Source organism: Pseudorca crassidens, chromosome 1 (assembly GCF_039906515.1).
Source record: "Pseudorca crassidens isolate mPseCra1 chromosome 1, mPseCra1.hap1, whole genome shotgun sequence".
In the NCBI taxonomy this organism is placed as follows: domain Eukaryota; kingdom Metazoa; phylum Chordata; class Mammalia; order Artiodactyla; family Delphinidae; genus Pseudorca; species Pseudorca crassidens.
The window spans coordinates 46,521,544-46,544,521 of NC_090296.1; the positions used below are offsets into that span (position 1 = coordinate 46,521,544).

At 40.3% G+C, this 22,978-nt stretch overlaps 1 protein-coding gene across 5 annotated transcripts in view; it reads left to right on the forward strand.

Moving 5' to 3' along the window:
- GCH1 (GTP cyclohydrolase 1) overlaps positions 1 to 16,983 on the forward strand; it is a 53,232-nt gene extending 36,249 nt beyond the window's left edge. The window contains exons 3-7 of one of the 5 annotated variants that reach the window (XR_010942862.1): positions 1,749 to 1,804; positions 2,856 to 6,213; positions 12,895 to 12,926; positions 13,966 to 14,050; positions 14,826 to 14,849. Coding sequence is in view for 3 of the 5 variants with exons in the window: in XM_067735121.1 (XP_067591222.1) it covers positions 1,749 to 1,804; positions 12,895 to 12,926; positions 13,966 to 14,050; positions 15,087 to 15,216 (303 nt within the window). In the remaining 2 variants the exon portion in view is untranslated. Of the gene's footprint in view, positions 1 to 1,748; positions 1,805 to 2,855; positions 6,214 to 12,894; positions 12,927 to 13,965; positions 14,051 to 14,825 lie in introns of all 5 variants that reach the window. The other 4 variants (XR_010942863.1, XM_067735121.1, XM_067735105.1 and 1 more) reach the window with 4 other exon arrangements.
- Positions 16,984 to 22,978: the final 5,995 nt, after the last annotated feature.

Here is a 22,978-nt window from a genome sequence, read left to right on the forward strand (position 1 = left end):
TTTACCTGAGAAACTAGGCCAGTTGCTCTGTAGCGTGTCTCCGTTTCTGGATTTGCTCCATTCAATCTCTGCATTTTTCTATAAACTGGATTAGATCTAAAACTTCCTAAGTTTAAGATTAAACATATTTGACAAGAGTAGTTCATCAGGGTGCTGAGGATTCTGTATTCCATCACATGAGGAGGCGTATATGGTCTGGTAGTCACACAACTAATGATGCTGGGCCGTGACAGCAGGGCTATGTATTTTCAGAAATGAGGGAACCTTTGAGCTCATGGCTACCTTTTATTTTAAGTGAGAATACCAGGCCCAGGAAGCTGTGAATTGTCCAAGAGGACATAGGGAGTTAGTGACTTGGCTGGGGTCAGACCCAGGAACTTGAGCCTGTACTCAGCCTCTCTCCACTATATCCTCCTACCTTCTGCTCTGATTACTTCTGTGTCTGTGTTCTTACTAACTCGGTTTTTAAACATACTGTTCAGTGATGATTGCCTAAAGTGGCCATTTACAGGAATTCCCTGGTGGTCCAGTGGTTAGGACTCCACGCTTTCACTGCAAAGGGCCCAGGTTCGATCCCTGGTCAAGGAGCAAAGATCACACAAGCCACACGGCATGGCCAAAAAAAGTAAAAAGTGACCATTTAAATGACAGGATCTTTGGGAAGACTAAAAATATTATAAACAAATAAATTATAGCTCTGTATATAAGTGTATAAATGTCAAGTGGTACTTCTGTACCTTGGTTCTATGGGAAAGTTTCAACTCTAATTTTTCTTTGACATACCCAATGTTCAGATGCTATTTAACTTTCTCCTTCTGCTGAGCAGGAAGGCAATGAATTGGTATTCTCAGACTCCCAAAGCATAGTGCCTAATAGATGAAAAAAAACCACTAATTACTCCTGGATTATTCAAGTGTACAGTAAATATTAGGTGAACAAATGCAACAAATGCTGGCAAACCATGATGCAAATGAGTTGAAAATTTTATATTACTTAAATTGATTGCCTATAAGTGACCATTTATTAATCTTTTTGGAGAACTAATATTCTCTCATACTTAACACTTGGCTGAAAGATATGTAACTTTTTCATATTAGATATTAATCAGTGCTTTTTAAGCCATAGAAATGGCTTTGCCTTATAGTAAGTCCTACAAGAACTTAGGCCTTAGGATCCAGATTTCTTCTGAGTCACAACTTGTAGCCGTGTCCTTTTCTTCCTGTCAGGAGGATGGTGTTCTCTAGCAGCTTAGAAATGGGGCTGCCCAGGATGACAAAGAGCACAGAGACCCTCTTTCTGTGCAACAGGGCAAGGTTTTTAAGGCCACCATGATGTGTAGAATGGCAATATTTATACTTACAGTTTCAGCCATTTAAAGGAGGTTTTCTTAGCTACATTTTAATGTTGCTGTGGGATAATTAGCATTTTCCTGAGAAAGTTTCCCCTCAACAGAGGAAAGATTTTAAGAATTGTATCAAGAGCTTAACTTCACCAGGAAATACCACACCTATACTTCAAATTTGTCATTTTATTAATAGTCATTCTTATTTTCCTTTTACTTAATTTATGTGATTTTTTAACTGCTTATGTAAGTGCTTCATTTTCTATGTCTTAAAGCTTCTAGATGTTTTAAAAATATGTTTTCATTGTGTTGAACCGCACTGTAAGTATACTGTATTATGTTTCCTTTCGTCACAAAGAAGTACTGTGTTTTCACTTAGCTCATGATTTCTGTCTCTTCTCTGAAGGTCCATATCGGTTATCTTCCTAACAAGCAAGTTCTTGGCCTCAGCAAACTTGCTAGGTAAGTATGACTGTGTAGTGAATAAGATGACAGGTTTATAGGACCTGCCCCTACATGGTGAGAATCTTATCAGGCTTTGTCTCTTGATCAATGTGGATCTAACTTGGAAGGTACATTCCAACTTACTTTATAGTTGCAGAGACAATATATAGACACTAAGTATGGTCTAAGACAGACTAAGAGGACCTGAAAACACAAATGCCCTTTCCTTCTCGCTCCCCTATTGCCTGCCTGCCTTCTCCACCTCCCACCTGCACATCCTTGAAGCCTTACCTCACACTTCTCTCAGTAGAGCCTTCGCTGACTGGAGAGGACCTGAGGGTGCATTCAGTTCCGCCCCCATTCTTTAAGGGTGGTTTAGCTAACTGCGGGGGAGAGGAAACCGGCACAGAGGTCTAACTGCACTGCTCTTTGAAGTGGGGGCCTTAACCCTGCCTTCCACTTGGGTACCTCCACACATCTCTGCATCCTGTAGGGCCAGTTGGTTTACGTCTGGCTCCGTTGCTTCTACAGACCCAAGACCATGCCTTCCTTGGCTTTTTCAGATTCCCCCCCCCCCCCAGCTCTATTCTGAGACAATACTAACTCTCTATTTCTCTTTCTGCTACAGTCTTTTTTCATTCTTTATCCTGTGGGTTCTGGCCTTTGCTACCATTTTTTAGTTTTAGGAAAGAGTGGTGATATATACAAGCATGGTCTCCTGGGTTTAACTAGAAGTCAAATTGAGGGTCGGTGTTCATATATCTCTGATAGGGACAATAAAATATTGGGGAATAGACCTAAATACCCTTTTGTGTAGTTTCCTTGTATAGAGTTAGCGAGTTGTGGGTGATGGGGAAATATTGGGAGGTGTATGTGTTAAAGGAGAGTTAAAATGAAGGAGCAGGTAATGAAATGACATCAAGAGTCCCCCTCCTTCTAAAAATAAACCAGGCTAAGTTTGGATAACTTGATTGAGGTGAAAGTGACCATATCAAAATTGGAATAAACATACCTTTGTGACCAACTGACATCTGTGGCTCTGATATGTTCCTGCTTCTTCTCCACTTAGACAATCCTGAAATGGTGGTCCAGATCTTTTTCAATTCTGTGTTGGACTCTGTAAACACCGCCCCTGCAATCTGATGCCTGCTCTCCACAGCTGTTCGTTTTACGTTGTTTTCACTTCTACTTTCTTACTCATTTCTTCTAGGGATTAAGGAGAAAGTAGGTAGAAGAGAGAAATTTAACTTCCCTAGTTTCTGACTAGTTTCCCTAGTTTCATTCCTACTTGGCAATCTCACTACCAGACAGGACTACTTGGTAGCATGAAAGGATGTTCTTACATCATAAATATAATTGCTTCACTGCAATCAGGCTCTTAATACAAACGCAAACATGTTGGTGCCTTTCAGTGATCTGTACCCAATGGCAGTGCCAAGGAGTGGCTGAAAAATAGTATTGGTGGTGATGGGGGTCATCAACCTTATTATAATTTCTATTAGCAACCTCCTCTCCAATAACTTACTCCCAAGCTATAAAGTTATATCAGCTGAATACAAGTGTCTTTATTATAATTGGTTATTCTTACTGTTTTATAATACATAGTCTAAGATCAGCAGGCTTGCTGTGCAAACACAGCTGTAGGCTCACTCCCCTGGTTCCCCCTCTTCCAGCAAGATGGCTAATCCTCCACCTTATATAGAAATCCTGGCACTGCTCCTGCCTGTATCAGACTGCCCACGTGTGAAAGGTGTCGCATAGACAGTCTTCCTGTTATAAAAACTTGGCAGACCACACTCGGCCATGGTCTTAATGTAAGCAGTCTTCTCTAGAAGACCACACTATGTAGGCCGTGGGTAACACTTTATAGAAATGGATTCGAGAGTAATCTAGTGAGATGTTGGAAAAAGTGGTGACTTGGGGGTAGAAGGGAATAACCTTTGGTTATTTCCTTTCCTAGTGAAAGGAAAAGCTCTCCAATAATTAAGCTTTTATGAACAAAGGAGTTAATTATTAGCATGGGGATTTGTCCTTACACTAATAGGATTAAAATGTAAGGAAAAAAAATGGAGCAGTAAACCAAAGAACTGAACTCAGATATTTTGTAAAAATTTTGAATAAAGGGTCTATTAAATGAAACAGGAGACTAAGATATTATCCAACTGCTTATTCCTTATAAGAAGTTGGAATATTTAGGGAATGAAGAGGAATAAATAAGGCTAAATGTCTTAGCAAAACTTCACTGCTCATTTTAATCTTGTATGTGAAGTTTGTTATATGCTTGCCTTTAAACGAATGACCTTTCAGTGCCAGGGAAGTCAAATATCAAACAGTAAAGCTTTAAGTAACAAGAAAATGCCAAAAGTGAGTTGATCTGGTTTAACTCTAGTAGAATTCTAGAGTAAATTTAGTTTGAATAGAAATTCCTTCTGTTGCTGAAAATCCATTGAACATGTATTCATTTTCTTGAATTAGAAAATTGAGTGAACACAATTAAATCTTGAATATAGACTTGTAGTGCCTCAGGTAGCCATGGTTCAACTGTTGGGCACCTGTGAAAGGGCAATGTGCCAGTTATCATGGCTGCTAGAGGGAAGTAGGACAGAGCCACTGTCCTCAAGGAGAGTGGACAGTACTTGGCAGCAGGTGCCAGACGTGCCTGGTTAGGAGGTCTGAGTTCAGAGAAGCCAAGATGGCTGTGGCCAGGCAGGACTGAGGAGACCCAGAGGTAGAGGGCTGAACAGAATTCTGAACAGAAGAGAAATTCCTGTACGTGTAGTTAATGCCTAAACAAAGGCAAATCAGAGGGTAGGAGCAAGGCATCTCCCAGTGGATGGGGAGCAGGTTGATTGATACAAGAGATTTAGGCAGAGGTGACTGGGAGATAGTGAACAAGGGTAGATTAGATCACAAAGGGAACATTAGATTACAAAGGGAACATTTTCTTGTTTCTCTATGCTATAAAAGTAACATACCAGTTAAACTTAAATACAAGTGAGTGAGTGGAGGGAAAACTTTTCTTTCCTATTTCCATTCCCCACTAGAGATCTTTCACTATCCTTCTGGAAGATTTCAGTGCAAACACAAACATGTAGCCTTAAAACTACTAGCTAAACAAGGCGAAAGGGGATCATATCCTATATTCTATACTACTTTTTTTAAAAACTTAAAGTACCTTGAAATTCCTTGGACGTCTTTTAGTCTAAAAAAAGTTCCTTTTAATGGCTACATAGTATTTCTTTAATATAATTCATTTAACCAGTCTTTGATATAAGTATAGCCTACAGTTTGAGACTACTGTCAAAAATGGGAAAAAGAAGAACTTTGGTGAACACGTCCTTATCTATTTCCTTACTCTTGAGTCTGTAAGATTGGAGTCGGATTTGCTGGGTTAAGGTTAGCTAACTTTTTGATATTACCAAATTGCTCTCCAGAAAAGATCATACTGAACTATACTCTAATAATAGATTAAAGGTGTGTGTTTCTCTACCCTTTTGCCAACACTGGCAAACATTGAAGAGTGTGAAACCCAAACAGGTAAGTAAAAAACGGTACCTGTTGTTTTAATTTGCATTTAATTGTGTGAGGCTGATTTTTTTCAGGGACTTCCTGCTCTTAGTCTTTGCTAATTTTTCCATTGGGTTGTCTTTTTATTACTGATCTGTATGAGCTCTCTGAATATTAAAGCTACAAATAATTTGTCCAGGCTTGTCATTTGTCTGTTTTCTAGTAGTATTTTTCATGAAGTTTAAAACCTATGTAACCATAAACTCATGTATTTTTGGGTTATTTTTATGGCTTTATTTTTATATTTAGATCTTTGCTTCATCTGGAAATGTATTTTGGGGCAAGGAGTAAGGGGGAATCCATCCATTGCTGTTGTATGCTCACTGACCCCCTGTAACACCTCCACTTCCCTCACATCATCACCACGCTGCCTTCTTGCTATCCTCGCTGCCACTCTCTGGGCCTTCATGTTCCTCCTGGGTCATGTGTTAAACTCCTAACTCCTGTCCTCTCATCTCTTAGGATCCCTAAATCTGCTCTCATATGCTGCTAGGATGTTCTTTCGCAAGTGTGGATTTGACAAAAGCTATGGAGCTGCGAAGGGGCAGCATTAATAAAGTTCAGGCTTCTTACCTTAGCTGACAAGTCCCACTGTGATCTGGCTGTATTCTTGCTCTTCTTTCACTTTTTGCTCTAGCCACACTTGAGAATTTGCAGCCCAGTGTCAAGTCTAGCTTGTCAAGTTATATGAAGGCATCAGAAACACTTCGAAGGTTTGCAAGGGTTAAATTATACCATCCATGGGTTCTTCCTGCAAAAGTATCACCAGATTACTTTCCCAGTTGCCAGAGGAGGAAGAGGAGAGAAAGCATAATAATGCAAGAGAAAACAGAGGATCGAGCACAGATGTTATAAGACCAGTAAGTAGGCTATTTAAATAAGCTGTCCACTGGGTTAAATCTAGTATCCAACCATGTCCCACTTTTAAAATAATAAAATGTTAATAAAAATCAAGGCAAAATTTATCAAAGGGGATAAAGTGAGTCCTCTTATTTTGAGAAGGTTGTATAATAAAAGTGGTCATGAATCTTCATCAAATGGGTTCAAAACAAAACATGAACTGGCTAAAATGCATAGAGAAACTGACAAACCTGAAAGGAGTAGGAACACTAATTACCTCTCAGTCTATGAAGTGGACAAAAAAAGATATACACAGCAGAGTAATAGAATTTTGGCCAAAAGGTAAGCTTAAACTTAAAAAAATTGAAAAGGCTGTTGTGTAACAAGAAAACTAGAAATTCAAGATTAAAAACCCAACTATTTAGAAGTCAAAAATTGTTTAAATTCCTTAGACATGATAAAAAATCATGATGCTAACACTACATAAATTGTATACAGTATTTACTGCAAAGCCATTCTTTGGAACTAACACCAACCCTCCCCAAACTCTTCCAAAAGATTTAAGAGGAACCCTTCCAAACTCAGTTCAAGACATTATCCTGATACCAAACCAGACAAGGCCACTACAAGAAGAAAATTACAAGCCAATACCCCTGATTAATATAGATGCAAAAATCCACAATATATTAGCAAACTGAAATCAGTAATTCATTAAGAGGATCACACACTATGATCAAGTGGGATTTATTCCAGGGGTGCAAGGATGGTTCAACATTTGCAAACCAATCAATGTGATACACCATACTAACAAAATGAATGATAAAATCATCTCATTAGATGTAGAAAAGCATTTGACAAAATTCAATATCCATTCATGATAAAAACTCAGATTAGAAAGACAACCTACCTCATTGCCTGTGTAATAAAGGCTATATATGACAAGCCCACAGCTAACATCTTACTCAATGGTGACAAGCTTAAAGTATGAAAATCTATCATAAGTTGCTTATAAGTCTGAGAGAATAATTCTATTTAGAAATGAGGGGTTATGTAACTAAGAATATGCTTTAAAAACTTTAAAAAACAGGTTAAAGAAAAAGATGGACAGGAATGAAGCAAGCATTAGAAAACCTGGATCAGCTAGTAACCATTAGAAAAAGTAAAATTAATGTTGGGAGAGCAGTGGAGGGGAAGGGGCTGGACCCAGTCAATTTACTAGGCATTCTTTCAAACTTCTAAGTAACCACTAGTTTTCATGTTGTGTAAGTAATTCAAGAGCATGGAAGAACCTGAAAAGCTATACAATTAATTAGATGAAGCTGTCTGTCCCTGATAACAAAGCCTGATAAAGCTGTTAATTATAGACTACCCTCAATTATGAGTAGTCATAAAAATCCTAAATATCAAAAAACCTACTTCAGTAGGCTACAAGTACTGTTTTCATCATCCAAGGAGCTTTACTTCAAGAATACAAAAATAGGTTACATTAAAATTTGAGTACTGATTCCAAGAGTATGGTAAACTAGATTGTAATGATATCTTGGTGTAGCATACTAAGATATAATGTGTATTAACATTTCACACATTGGGGGAAATATGAAGCAGTTATTGTAAGAATCCACAGGAATTACCCAGCACTGGGGCCAAAGTCAGGGTTTTGTCCTCCCTATTTTCCCCTAAATATTCTGGGGAGAGCAGGAAGAACCACCCCTAGGCACATAGTCACTTAGGTGTGGGGTCAGAATTCAGATTACCTGTGTGGTCCTCAAAAAACCCAAGGCAATTATGTAAGATGTCACTAAGGAGGTAGCCTTCTAGCACCTAGCAGAAACAAGTGCATGTTTGGATACTTTTATCCAGGCTTCAAAGAATTCCCACAAATGTTCCTAAGAGCATGTGTTCACTGAAAGTAAAAGAAAGTCACCATGAGCCAGATTCAGCTTAAAACAATTGGTCAAATAGGGCAGATTCCAGAGTTATCAGATACAGAATATACAAGTGTGTTAGAAAAATAAGAGTACTGAGGGGGCTTCCCTGGTGGCACAGTGGTTGAGAATCTGCCTGCTAGTGCAGGGGACATGGGTTCGAGCCCTGGTCTGGGAGGATCCCACATGCCACGGAGCAACTAGGCCTGTGAGCCACAACTACTGAGCCTGCGCGTCTGGAGCCTGTGCTCCACAGCAAGAGAGGCCGTGATAGTGAGAGGCCTGCGCACCGTGATGAAGAGTGGCCCCCACTTCCCACAACTAGAGATAGCCTGGCACAGAAACGAAGACCCAACACAGCAAAAATCAATAAGTTAATAAACTCCTAAAAAAAATACTGAAAGTTTGACAAAGGGGCAAGAAACTTTCAGAATTAACTAGGCAGATTGGAAAAGGAACCAAATATAACTTGTAGGAAAAAGAGATGAGGTAATGGAATCCCAAGTCCAGTACACTCATATCAAACAGATTTGGCACAGCTGAAAATGAGTTAACCCAAAGAAAGGTCTGAAGAAACTACATGGAATACAACACAGACAGGTGGAAAGTATGAATGAGAGTGTAAGACATGGAAGAATAAGAAGGTGTAATATGCCGTTCATTGAAATTCCTGGGGGTAAGAGGCAATGGGGTAGGTGTACTATTAGAGAAGTTAACAGCTGAGACGTTTCTAGAGCATATGCATCCTATCAGTCTTCAGATTCAGGAAGCCTAATGGATCCCAAATAGGAAAAATGAAATTAAACCCCCATCTAGACACAGCATAGGCAAGAGTGCACATACTCAAATACCATAATAAAGGCAGCCACACAGAAAAGTGTTACCTACAAGGTAACAGCAACTAGACTGACCGTTGATTTGCCTGTGGCAGTATTGAAAGGCAGATAAATGTCGGTGTCAAACTAGAATTCTTTTCCCAATAATTACCTCTCAGCAAATTGACAGATGAGGGCAAAATAAAGTTTGTTTTTTTTTTAATTCAGTGAAGCTATGTGTTGGGCTGCACCTTACAGGCCTGCAAGCCTTGTAGTTGCCCAGCCTCAAAACTGAAGAAAGAACCTAGAAACATCAACAGTTTAGTGGACAGAGGGATCTTCCTAGTCCGAAGAAAGGTCCTGGAGCGACATCTCACCGTGCTCAGCAACAACCTTCTCTACTCGGGGTAGAAGGCTACCACTTATAGGGGAAATTGATGTCAGGTTGGCTCATGAGTTACCAGGGAAACTAGCGGCTAGGGCAGGGGGCAAGCACAAAGGCGGTAACTGATGAAGCCCTATAACTAGGAGGATTGGATAGTCATGTGAGTGAAGCAGGGACTGATCAAGCAAGAGGACAGACATCTTGAGTGGCCTGACCATACCCTCTATCCTTACATACCCTGCACGACCCTTACAATCTTGGTCCACCCCTCTTGCGCAGTGTCCCTGGGGTCAGGTATGTCGAGGGGCACTGCAACCAGATACCACAAATGCAGTACAGACAGCAGCAGCTAAAGAGTAGCAAGAGAAAGCAGGGCGCTTAGCAGGTCCATTTACCATGGAAGCCCAGAGGAGGAGGACAACAGCATCTCACCGTAGACTCAGCAATCAGACTCATTTTGCGGCGAGCCCACTGTTGCCACCCAGCCCTGGAACAGATTCCCTCCCCTCAGGCAAGGGACAAAATATATAAGATGTTTAGCAGGCACAATACAGGGGAGGTCATGACCATTAAGCAAAACATAAGCAGTAATAGCATCCTGAGATAACGCGGGTTTTGTCCTGGCCCGCAGGACCACATCGCCTGTCCACCCTCAGTCCCCACAGCCATGCCTAGTATTGGAGAGGTGGTGTAACAACCGACCACAGGGTTAATATAACGCCGCCTTTCTCCAGTAGGGGCCCAGATTGATTACCTCAGCAGTCTTCGGTGGGGCTGGGTAGGACACAGGTGAAATCGCTAAGTCCCTTTCTAATCCTATTTCCCAATGGGGTGGCAAACCCAAACCACCTGGGACTTACTGTCAGTTCCAGGGCCATTTTATAATGTGTTCCCCTTGGGGTTAGATCCTATGATAAGGGCAAAAACAAGTTATTGTCCTTCTGTGGTCAACAGCTGAACTCAGATGGTGTTGACGAGTTACCTCTGGGTGAACATGACGTAGACACTGGTTATAGTTATAGTTTGTAGGGCTTGAGTTAGCCTCCTGGCCCATGCATTGAGAGCTGGTTTCCCATCTCAGTTGTTAAGTAGTCCATTCAGCCTTTCGATTAGCCGGCAGCAGTGAGGTTGTAGGGCAGGTGAAAATGCCAGTGTGTCATTTCTGTCAGCCCATTCCTGAACTTCGTAGCTGGCAAAGTGGATTCCTTGGTCACTGTCGATGTCCACGAGGGTCCTGTGTGTCACAAGCAGCTGTTCTAGACCCCAAATCATGGTTTTGTGCATTGCTCGACTCGGGAAGGCCTTTTGTAGCGTCTTCCACCTACTGTAATGCACGGTAGACTGCGTATGGCTGTTGTTCCATGACACTATATGGTTGCTCCGCCCCCTTCCACAGCTGGGACCAGAAGCCCATGGGTACTCGTGTTAGTTTGCCGTTGCCACAGACCCCAACCAAATCCTCCCAGGTAACTGGCCACGTCCAATTCACAAGCCTGCCCCTGAGTTAGTATCCCTAAAACCTGTGTCTGTAATTGTTTAGGGATGGTGAGTTGGGGTATGCTTACATATTCTAGATATTCCAGGTCCTTGAGTTTTGTCTGTGTTCACCAGCCAGCCCAGTGCAGTCAGATGAGCTATGAGTGCGGGGCTGGTACTTTTTTTTTTTTTTTTTTTTTTTTGCGGTACGCGGGCGTCTCACTGTTGTGGCCTCTCCCGTTGCGGAGCACACGCTCCGGACGCGCAGGCTCAGCGGCCATGGCTCACAGGCCCAGCCGCTCCGCGGCATGTGGGATCTTCCCAGACCGGGGCACGAACCCGTGTTCTCTGCATCGGCAGGCGGACTCTCAACCACTGCGCCACCACAGAAGCCCGGGGCTGCTACTTTTAAATTGGAAAGAGATTGTGAGAATAACAGGCTATCATCAGTATAATGGAAGAAGAAGGCATCTCTCATGGCAGTCAGCTGCCACAGGGCCCCACATGGCTAGTGGACAGCCACCTCGCGATTCCCGCCCCCCCCCAACTTTCCGTTCCTCACCAGTATTTCCCGACATCTCTGCATTCACGGGAGTTTCCTCGGCCTCCTGGCTGGCTCAGCAATTATTGGGCTGCGCCTCGAAGGCCTGCAAGCCTTATGATTGATAGCCCAGCCTCAAGACTGAAGAGCGAGCCCCGAAACAGTGACAGAGACATCAGCGGTTTAGTGGAGAAAAGGATCTTACTAGTCCAAAGCCAGGTCCTGGAGCAACACCTCACCGTGCGCAGCAACAACCTTCACTACCCGGGGGAGAAGGAGGCTACCATTTATAGGGGGAATTGACATCAGGTTGGTTCATCAGTTACCAGGGAAACCAGCGGCTGGGGCAGGGGGCAAGCATGGAGGCAGTTACTGATTAAGCCCTATAATGAAGAGGATTGGATAGTCATGTGAGTGAAGCAGGGACTCATCAAGCAGGAGATGTAGAGAGAGCAAGACAGCAGCCATCTTGAATGGCCTTCATACACTATGTGATTATCTTTAATGCTGAGAAGACAGAAATCCGACACCTATTCTTTACTTGAAAAAGAAAAACTAGGAATAAGAAATGATAAACTCTGAGCATAGGGGCTCTGTTCGCCACATAATCATATACACAGTAGGCACTCAATAACGAATGACCCTCGTCCGGCACAGTCGCCAGCAACAGGCAGGCACCCGGGCTGGCAGTGAAATGTTAGAGGCATTCCTGTTAGGGTAGGCAGCCCCCCTGTGACTGACTTCATTGGCTGTCGCAGGTATAAAGAAGCAAGTCATCAGTTCTGTCTGAGTGGCACAGTGGGGGAAAGAGCCATAACATACCTCATAGGTAAGCTGATCCTTAAATTGAGTCCAAATTCATGACTAAAAGGCCAAATTTTAAAGAAAAGACCCTTCACGTGAATTGCAATCCTCAAATGTGTAATTCTGTAGCCATTTTACAGCCAGAGTAAAAGATGTTGAAAGGGGAAATTCATCACTTGACAGATTGTGTTATGAGCTAAGATCAGGGGCTTTTATTTGGAGGGGGTGGTTAATCCTACTGAGTGCTTATGTAGACCTATATTATAAAGAGATGTCTGAAGAGGTCTGTTTAGCTCTCATCTGATTATCCTAATAGGTTTAGTTGGTACATAGTTGATATTTGTCTGCTATTAATTAACAAATAGTCTTTATTTTTAACTTGAGCTTTAAGCTCTTATTAAACAATATGATTAATTAGAACATGTGAGATGTGACCTAAAATTGATGACATGGGAGCTTGAAAATTACTCACCTCTAATTGTTTTTCCTAAGTGAATGTTACACTTAATTCTCTCTGTCTTTGGGGACTTACGGAAGTACCACTGTGTCATGGTTGGTGGTCTCCTTTTGACCCTCCCTCTTCTCATTTCCTTGTAGTTTTTGTATCTTTCTATCCTCCTCCTATAAGCATTTATCTCCTGCCCAGACCCTACAATTACTTCAATAAAGCAATTATTCTTTAGACTTATGGGGAAGCCTTGCCAATTTCACTTCAAACAATTTATAATTAACTAAAACAATTCTTTCTTTTCTAGGATTGTAGAAATCTATAGTAGAAGATTACAAGGTAAACTTTGAAACTACTTTATTTACAGAAAAACATTTTTTATTAAGGAAAAAGTCTTTTTTGTTCTTATTACAAGTGTAATACATATGGCTTATAAAAATCAAGGGAATTCCCTGGCGGTCCAGTGGTTAGGACTCGGTGCATTCACTGCGGTGGCCAGGGTTTAATACCTGTTCAGGGAAATAAGATTCCCCCAAGCCGTGTGGTGTGACCAAAAAAAAAAAAGAAAACTTTATAGGAATATAAAACAGAAAGTCTGCTGTGTTTCAAGCCTCCAGAACAAATCATTGTATTTGCACATTCCTTCACATTTTATTGCATATACCAACATTTAAAAAATCAATCTACTTTTATTATAGTATTTTCTTTTTCCCCTACTTTTTCACTTACCAGGTCTTAAACATTTTTTCACATACATGTAACCATCTCATTCATTTTGCTGGCTGTTCAGCATTCCATTGTACAGCTACGCTGTGGCTTGATTTAACCAGTTCCTGCTCTGATATTTGGGGATTTTGTCGGTTTTCAAATAGAGGCAGTGCTGAACACTTAATGTTTTCAAAGATGTTGTTTATTCAGCCCAGGAACTACGTTATTTAGGCTAAATCGTTGATTTTCAACATTGCTCTAAGTACAATTCAATAATTGGACTGTAGCTCCTTTGCTAACCCTGCTTCAAGCTATTTATTCATTTACTTTACTTTGCCTCCACGGGGTGCTTGTTATCAATATCTGGTCAGTCTTTCTGCACACCTAAAGAGACAGTCGTCATTCTGATCTGTTCCCTCCAGTGGTGCTGGTGGGCACTGGGGGTTCCTTAGTTCCCCTTGGCACCTGTACTGCAGGTGAGGGGACTGAACAGGGGCATCCTGTGGCCCAGACAGCAGAGCAAGCAAACTGGTAAAAAGTGGTGCGTCTTGGCTCTTAAACCTCACCAAAGTCTTGCTTTTTAAGATTTCAAATATTCTAGAGACAACAAAAGCTTCCAGGTCTCTGTTCGTGTCAGACTCTTAAACTGAGCTCCTTGTCACATCCACAGTTCAAGAGCGCCTTACGAAACAAATTGCTGTAGCAATCACAGAGGCCTTGCGACCTGCTGGAGTGGGGGTAGTGGTTGAAGCGACGTAAGTCCATGTTTGCCTTTAATAATGTCCCAGTGGTGTTTTGGGCTGGAGGTGTAGAGAGTCATAGACTTAGGTGTAGTGAATTTGCACAACAGTGCAAATCAGTCTTCTCTTGATTTCTTCTTTAGCTCTTTGTTGCTAAGAGCAGAGTTTTCCCAATATTTTGCGACACATTTGAAAAATAAAGAGTTGTACTTAAGAATAGGTACAAAGGGCAACTGAAGACACTTCTTTAAGTTAGAATGAATTAGGAGAATTGCGAACATCTGTGGGCAGTTTTCACCCATTCTTTTGTCATGGCGTGAACTGTGCACTGTGGGTGCCGTCCAGCTTCACCCACTGTGGTCACTGTTCTCTGGATTCTGCCTGGTGAGACCACCGTGCCTCAGTATTTCTCGGAACACCTAAGCTAGCTTAGTGCTGTCTCGGTCCTGAAGATGGATCAAGTGAGAATCCTGAATTTCTTTTTATCTAGAAGTTGTGTATCTCTGTAGACACTTTGTATTAGTTTCACCCAGGAAGAAAATCCTATTTTTCCCCCTCCGACTGGATGCCTTAAGGACTCAACCACTGATAAGAATAAGAGCTGTAAGTCTTAGGAACTTAAAAAAAAAAAAAGTTTTAGACCAAATTTGTCTAAGAAGCGACATTTTGATATACTTGGTAACTGTGAACTCAGTTGAATCAGATTTAATCTTTCGGGCTGCTTTTATTTTAAAAACCAAACCAGCAACTGTCTACTCCTTGAAGCCACATTTGTTGCCTTGTTTTGTAGACACATGTGTATGGTAATGCGAGGGGTACAGAAAATGAACAGCAGAACCGTGACCAGCACGATGCTGGGGGTGTTCCGCGAGGACCCGAAGACCCGGGAAGAGTTTCTGACTCTCATTAAGAGCTGAACCTCAGCATGTGCCACATGGTTTACAGATTGTGCAGCTAGTAGCATCATTTGGTCTTAATTGTTTGTACATTCCATTGCCAGTTGTTGCTTATCCCTTGTCACTAATTGTATTTAATAATTATTTAAAGCAAGTCAAATAAAGATAATTAATAAAGGGGTAATTAATCTACTTTCTTCTTGCCACCTTTTAGTGGCAACATTCAAGCAAACTGCCAATAGTGTAAGTTACTTGCATAAAACCACTGCCTTTCAGGTAACCTGAGGGTGCTGGGAAGGGAGAAGAATTCATGTGTTTTGTTCAGAGTATGGTAATTTGATTCAGAAGCACAGGTGTGTTGGGAATGGGAGAAAACTATGACCAATATATTTATTTTATCCTCCCCAAACAAAAATGGCATAGTGCTTAAAATAATTTATGTACACTGTGCAGCATTGCTCTGCAAATTCAAAGTCCAACAGCTCCATTTTAATCATGTTTATTTAACTGCCAGTGATACTTTATTTTTTATATATTTATTTTTTAACTATCCAGTTGTAACATATGTCACCAAGGGAAGGTGGTGGAATATCTATGTTTTTTAATTTCACTGTGAGTTAAAAAAGCAATTTCTACCTTCTATTCTTTTTAAAATTCAAGTACAGGGAATTAGTTCCTGGAGTTGTTTACGAGTGTATTCTCATGTCAATATACAGGGATTTAGACATTTAACTCTCTGTGCCTTGATGAGAATATCACACCATTTAGAGTGTAGATACCTTTGCCTTTTTTTTAAAAGCCATTATTTTATAAGACTTAGTACTGACCTTGCAAATAACTAGCTCTCACAGTTCTACCTTTACACGTTTCTTGGGAGCTTACTTTGTGAGTTCCTTGTAGATGCCTCAAAACTTTTTTTTTTTTAACTTATCAAATATTTTTCTAAGTATTTACAGAAACTTTTGAAAGTGTCCATCATTTTCAGGTCTGCAGAACCATAGCTTCCGTGAATATGAGAGAATGCAGAATTGCACTGTGGACTGCTTTGAACTATGTCCCATGTCTAATGAAAGCTGTATTGTTGGTGTCTGTAAAAATGCACCGTCATTCTCTGGAGTGATTGGAAGCTACTGGAAGCCAGTGTTCTGGTTTCCCTTGTGGTCCACGTGGATCTTGTCTTCTGTGTAACTGTTCAAGTGGGATAGGTCTTTTAGTGCAGGAAGCTGCTGCCTTATTAATGATTATCTTAAAATTTCCTCCACTGGGGCAGTGTGGGCCAAATTAAAACAAACAAACGAAAAAAACCCCAACTCTCTGCAAAAACAAACACAGTTATTCCATGGAGAAGTCTCTTATTTGGTTGACACTGTGCTCTTCAAATTTATCCTGTTACCAACAAGGATTAACTACAATGCTTGCTGTAACTCTGGTAGCCCTGTCTCTGCCACTCTGCTGCCATTTGGCTTATGCTAGGGCCAGATGGCAGGTTTTTTGTTTGTTTGTTTGTTTTAATTTTAAATCTTCCCTACTTCTAGTTCCTATATATATATATTTTTCACTTGGAGTTTCTAAAGTAGAGTGGTGGTTGATTCTGAGTTCCTTTTAAAATCTAACCTGATATAAACATTATCCTGCTTAACATTTAGAGATAGAATTAAACATTCAGCTCACATTTGGTATTTTAAAGTTTTTACACCTGTGACTTGGAGGACCAAAGAAATTGTTAGCTGTTAATTCATCTTTCTGAGATCAATTGTATTCCTTTTTAATGACTGTTTATTCTAACATTCCTTAGAAGTGTTCTCATAAAAGTCTACAGTATCCACAGTATTGGTCTAGAGTATTGATAAATGCAAAGTAATTACCTTGTCTGTTTTACTCTGGTCTGTAGTACTTCAAAATTACTTTTTCATATCCGTGGGCTTGAACTCATTTGGAGGATTTTTAAGAATTCGATGCATTTAAATACACTGTTCAGTTTAATTGTTCAAATTGTATGTATATTGTTCCTGAAGTTGGTTTTATTCAAATTATTAAAGTGTTATGGCTGTTCTTGTGAAAGTAGTTTCTTTTTGAACCACTGCTATAGATAAATCAATAAATTCAATTATTTTTACTGCATTCTGTTTTAGCAAAGATACCCTTCGTAAGGGCTTCTCTCAGCCATCAAGCTATTAGAATATAAATCCCAGACATAAATTTACCCCAGGCTCTCTGTTTCCCTTTGGTATTCAGTTTGGGTATTACTGTTCTCGCCCTATTGCAGTTATGGGAAGGACAGATCTGGGTTAAGAGTAAGGAATCTGAATGGCCCACATGTCCTTGTTCTAAGCCTAACTTTGCATAACTGCAGCTACTGAGAACTCCACTGCTTTCTGTGTGGGAGCAGCTGAGGAGGGAAGAGCTGGCTGGGGCAGGGAGCTGGGCAATGCAGGGAGTGGAAGAGTTTCCCTCCCTTTTATAGGGAAGAGCCTGCCTGGGCAAAACTTCCAAGTAGTAGCAAAGGTTTTGCTGCCTCTTTTCTGTCCATGCCTGGTGATCACATCATTCCCTCTATTGGGTGGACTTCCCATTCCCTGCTCCACCTAGGCAGAGGCCCCAGCCGTCACTGATTGTCAGCCTGTCCGGGTGCTGGGGCCAATGGAGTGGCCTGCTGCTCTTTGAAGGACCCTGTAGCCTGTAGGTAGTGAACCTAATCACCTAAACTAGGAATGCAAGAAACATTCCTTTTTTTTTTTTTTTTTTTTTGCCCCACCATGCAGCTTGTGGGATCTTAGTTCCTCAACCAGGGATCGAACCCATGCTTTCAGCAGTGAAAGTGCAGAGTCCTAGCCACTGGACCACCAGGGAATTCCTGAAACATTCCTGAAACCACAACTCACATGTGTCAATAAAACAATGAGCTGCTCAATAAGCCCAAGTTGCTGCTCCTGAGTTTTTTCACTAAAGATTGAATTGGCTGAAAAAAGAACAGAGCTGGAGAAATCACACTCCCTGACTTTGGACTATACTACAAAGCTACAGTAATCAAAACAGTATGTTACTGGCACAAAAACAGAAATAGATCAGTGGAACAGAATAGAGAGCCCAGAAATAAACCCATGCACTTATGTTCAATTAATTTATGACAAAGGAGGCAAGAATATACAGTAGAGAAAAGACAATCTGTTCAATAAGTGGTGCTGGGAAAACTGGACAGCTACATGTAAAAGAATGAAATTAGACCATTCTGTAACACCATACACAAAAATAAACTCAAAATGGATTAAAGACCTAAATGTAAGACTGGATACTATAAAACTCCTAGAGGAAAACATAGGCAGAACACTCTTTGACATAAATCGCAGCATATTTTTTTTGGATCTGTCTCCTAGAGTAATAGAAGTAAAAGCAAAAATGAACAAATGGGACCTGATTAACTTAAAAGCTTTTGCACGGCAAAGGAAACTATAAACAACATGAAAAGACAACCTATGGAATGGGAGAAAATATTTGCAAACCATGCAACTGAAAAGGGATTAATTTCTAAAATATACAAGCAGCTCATACAGCTCAATATCAAAAAAATAAAAATAAAAAACTGGGCAGAAGACCTAAATAGACATTTTTCCAAAAGACATACAGATGGCCAACAGACATATGAAAAGATGCTCAATATTGATAATTATTAGAAAAATGCAAATCAAAACCGCAATGAGGTATCACCTCACACCAGTCAGAATGGCCATCATCAAAAACTCTGCAAATGATAAATTCTGGAGAGGGTGTGGGGAAAAGGGAACCCTCTTACACTGTTGGTGGCAATGTAAATTGGTGTAACCACTATGGAGAACAATATGGAAGTTCCTCAAAAAATAAAAATAGAGTTACCATGTAATCCAGCAATCACACTTCTGGGCATATATATCCAGAAAATACGAAAACTCTAATTCAGAAAGATACATGCACTCCTATGTTCATAGCAGCACTATTTACAATAGCCAAGACATGGAAACAACCTAAATGTCCATGGACAGATGAATGGATAAGGAAGATGTGGTATATATATATATGAATATTACTAAGCCATAAAAAAGAATGAGATGATGCCATTTGCAACAACATGAATGGACGTAGAGATTATTATACGAAGTGAAGTAAGTCAGACAGAGAAAGACAAATATATATCACTTATATGTGGAATCTAAAAAAAATGATACAGATGAACTTATTTACAAAACAGAAATAGACTCACAGACATAGAAAACCAACTTATGGTTACCAAATGGGAAAGGAGGAGGGAGAGATAAATTAGGAGTTTAGGATTAACCTATACACACTACTATATATAAAATAACAAGGATTTACTGTATAGCACAGGGAACTATATTCAATATCTTGTAATAAACTATAATGGAAAAGAATCTGAAATATATATATATGGATCACTTTGCTGTACACCTGAAACTAACAAAATATTGTAAATCAACTACAATAAAAAAAATTTTTTTTAAGATTAAATTGGGTGAGTTCCTTGTTTTATCACTTAATGGAAAAGCAGTTGCAGACACCAAAGGTTTTAGAGAAGGCGGTCCATCAACACAGAACACCAAGATTCACCATGATGGGCCTGGTCCTGCTGATGGTGAAGAGGAAGGTCTCAGTAGATGAGCTCAAGGGCACAGTGTAAATGCCTGACAGCCCCAACCCTTCCAGGGGCACTTGCTTTGTGTTTTAGTCTTTATTATGGAAAAAACGTACAACGGTAGACAGTACATGAGTACATGAGCCTCGCGTACCCATCATCCAGCTTCAGTAAGTCTCAACTCATGGTCATCATGATTCCTCCATCCGGATTTCAAAACAAATCACAGACATCCTTTCACGCATAAATATTTCAGATTAACTAAAAAAAGAGGAGAGACTTCCCTGGTGTTTCAGTGGGTAAGACCCCGTGCTCCCAATGCAGGGGGCCCGGGTTTGATTCCTGGTTGGGAACTAGATCCCGCATGCATGCCACAACTAAGAGTTTGCATGCTGCAACTAAGAAGCCTGCACACCGCAACTAAAAGGTCCCATGTGCCGCAATGAAGATCCCGTGTGGCATAACTAAGACCCGGCATCAAAGTACAAATGAGGTCTATACACGGCAATTGCTTGATCTGGGTTTTTTAAACTGTGTTAAAAACACATAAAATTTACCATCTTAACCATTTTTAAGTGTATGGTACAGTAGTAACTATATGCACATTGTACAATAGATCTCTAGAATTTTTCATGTTGCAAAATTGAAACCCTCTACCCATTGAACAACTCCCTCACTTTTCCCCTCCTCCAGACCCTGGTAACTGTTATTCTACTTTCTAAGAGTTTGCTTCAGATTCCTCATATAAGTAGAATTAGCAGTATTTGTCTTTTTTGTGACAGGTTTATTTCGGTTAGCATAATGTCCTCAAGAGTCATCCATTTTGTAGTATAAGGATTTCCTTTTTTTTTTTTTTTAAGAATTTCCTTCTTTTTAAAAATTGAATAATATTCCACTATATACATATATACTATATTTTCTTTATCCATTCATTTGCTGATGGACATTTAGATTGTTTCCACCTCTTGGCTATTGTGAATAATACTGCAATGAACATAACTATGCAAATATCTCAATATCCTGTTTTCAATTATTTTGGATATATACCCCAGAAGTAGAATTGCTAGATCATATAGTAATTCTTTAAAATTTTTTGAGGTAACGCCATACTGTTTTCCATAGCTGCTGTACCATTTTATATTCCCACCAACAATGCACGAGAGTTCCAATTTCTCCACCTTCTTGCTAAAACTTGATATTTTCCAGTTTTGTGATGGCCATCGGAATGGGTGTGAAGTAGTATTTCATTGTGGTTTTGATTTGCATTTCCCTGATGATTAGTGATGTTCAGCATCTTTTCATGTGCATATGACTACTTGTGTATCTTCTTTGGAGAAATGTCTATTCAAGTACTTTTTATAAATCGGGTTATATGATGTTTTTGTTGTTGAGTTGTAGGAGTTCTTTATATATTAATCCCTTATCAGATAAATAGTTTGCAAATATTTTCTCCAATTTTGTAGGTTTCCTTTTTACTATGTTGATTGTTTCCTTTGCTGCACAGAAGTTTTTAGGTTTGGTGTAGTCCCATTTGTCTTTTTGCCTATACTTTTGGTGTCATATCCAAGAAATCATTGCCCATTCTAATGTCATGAAGTTTCCGCCTCTGTTTTCTCCTGGGAATTTTACAGTTTCAGTTCTTAGGTTTAGGTTTTTAATCCATTTTTAGTTAACTTTTGCATATGATGTAAGGTAAGGGTCCAACTTCATTCTTTTGTATGTAGCTGTCCAGTTTTCCCAGCACATTTGTTGAACAGACTATCTTTCCCCCATTGTGTAGCACTTGTACCTTTGTCAAAGGTCATTTGATCATACACTTGAGGATTTGTTCTGGACTGTTTGATTCTGTTCCATTGGTTTATATGTCTGTGCTTATGCCAGTACTACATTATTTTGATTACTGTAGCTTTTTTTTTTTTTTTTTTGCGGTACGCCGGCCTCTCACTGCTGTGGCCTCTCCCGCCGCGGAGCACAGGCTCCGGATGCACAGGCCCAGCGGCCATGGCTCACGGGCCAAGCCGCTCCGCGGCACGTGGGATCCTCCCAGACCGGGGCACGAACCCGTGTCCTCTGCATCGGCAGGCGGACTCTCAACCACTGCGCCACCAGGGAAGCCCTGATTACTGTAGCTTTATAATATGTTTGGAAACCAATTGAGACCTCCAGCTTTGTTTTTCTTTCTCAAGATTGTTTTGGCTATTTGGGGTCTCAGAGATTTCATATGAATTTTAGGATTTTTTTTCTATTTCTGCAAAAAAAAAAAAAGCCATTGGGGTTTTGATACGGATTGCAGTAAATATGTAGCTTGCTGGACCTTTTAGCCATATTAAGTCTTTTGATTCATGAACATGGGGTATCTTTCAATTTATTAATGTCGTCTTTAATTTCTTTTATCAATGTTTTATAGTTTTTCAGTGTACAAGTCTTTCACCTCCTTAGTTAAGTTTATTCCTAAGTATTCTATTCTTTTTTATTAGCAGACTTTATTTTCTAAAGCAGTTTTAGATTCACAGTAGAATTGAGTGGAAGGTACAGAGATTTCCCATATACCTCTTACCCGCCCCCACATGCCCAGCCTCCCGGTATCAACATTCCACACCACAGTGATACATTTGTTACAACTGATGAACCTGCACTGACACATCATAATCACTCAAAGTCCATAGTTTACATTAGGTTTCACTCTTGGTGTTGTACATTCTGTGGATTCAGACAAATGTATAATGATATGTATCCACCATTATAGTGTCACACAAAGTAGTTTCACTGCCCTAAAAATCATTCATGTTCCGCAATTATCACCTATTTTATTCTTGCTGATGCTATTGTAAATGAAAGTATTTTCTTAATTTCCTCTTTATTTTTTTATGAGTTAACTGCTATTAATTTGCTATTTATTCATAGCAAATTCAAGGACATTCATTTGCAGTTGCCATTCATATAGATGTCAAAAATGCCACTTTTTGTTGTGTATACTGTGAGAGGTTAATTTCCTCTGTAGATTGTTCATTGGTTGATGTGTTTTCAAAGCCTTTAAAAAATATTTAATTAATTAATTTATTTGTTTATTTGGCTATGTTGGGTCTTAGTTGTGGCACGTGGGATCTTTGTTGCAGCATGCAGGATCTTTTCGTTGCGGTGCACAGGCTTCTCCCTAGTTGTGGTGTGGGCTCCAGGGTGCGCAGGCTCAGTAGTTGCGGCACGCGGGCTCTCTAGTCGTGGCGCACAGGCTCTAGAGCACACGGGCTCAGTAGTTGCAGCACGAGGGCTTAGTTGCCCCGTGGCATGTGGGATCTTAGTTCCCCTACCAGGGATCAAACCCGCGTCCTCTGCATTGGAAGGTGGATTCTTAACCACTGGACCACCAGGGAAGTTCCTCAAAGCCTTTTTTAAAGCTGTAGATTCACCTCTTGCTCCCTCAGT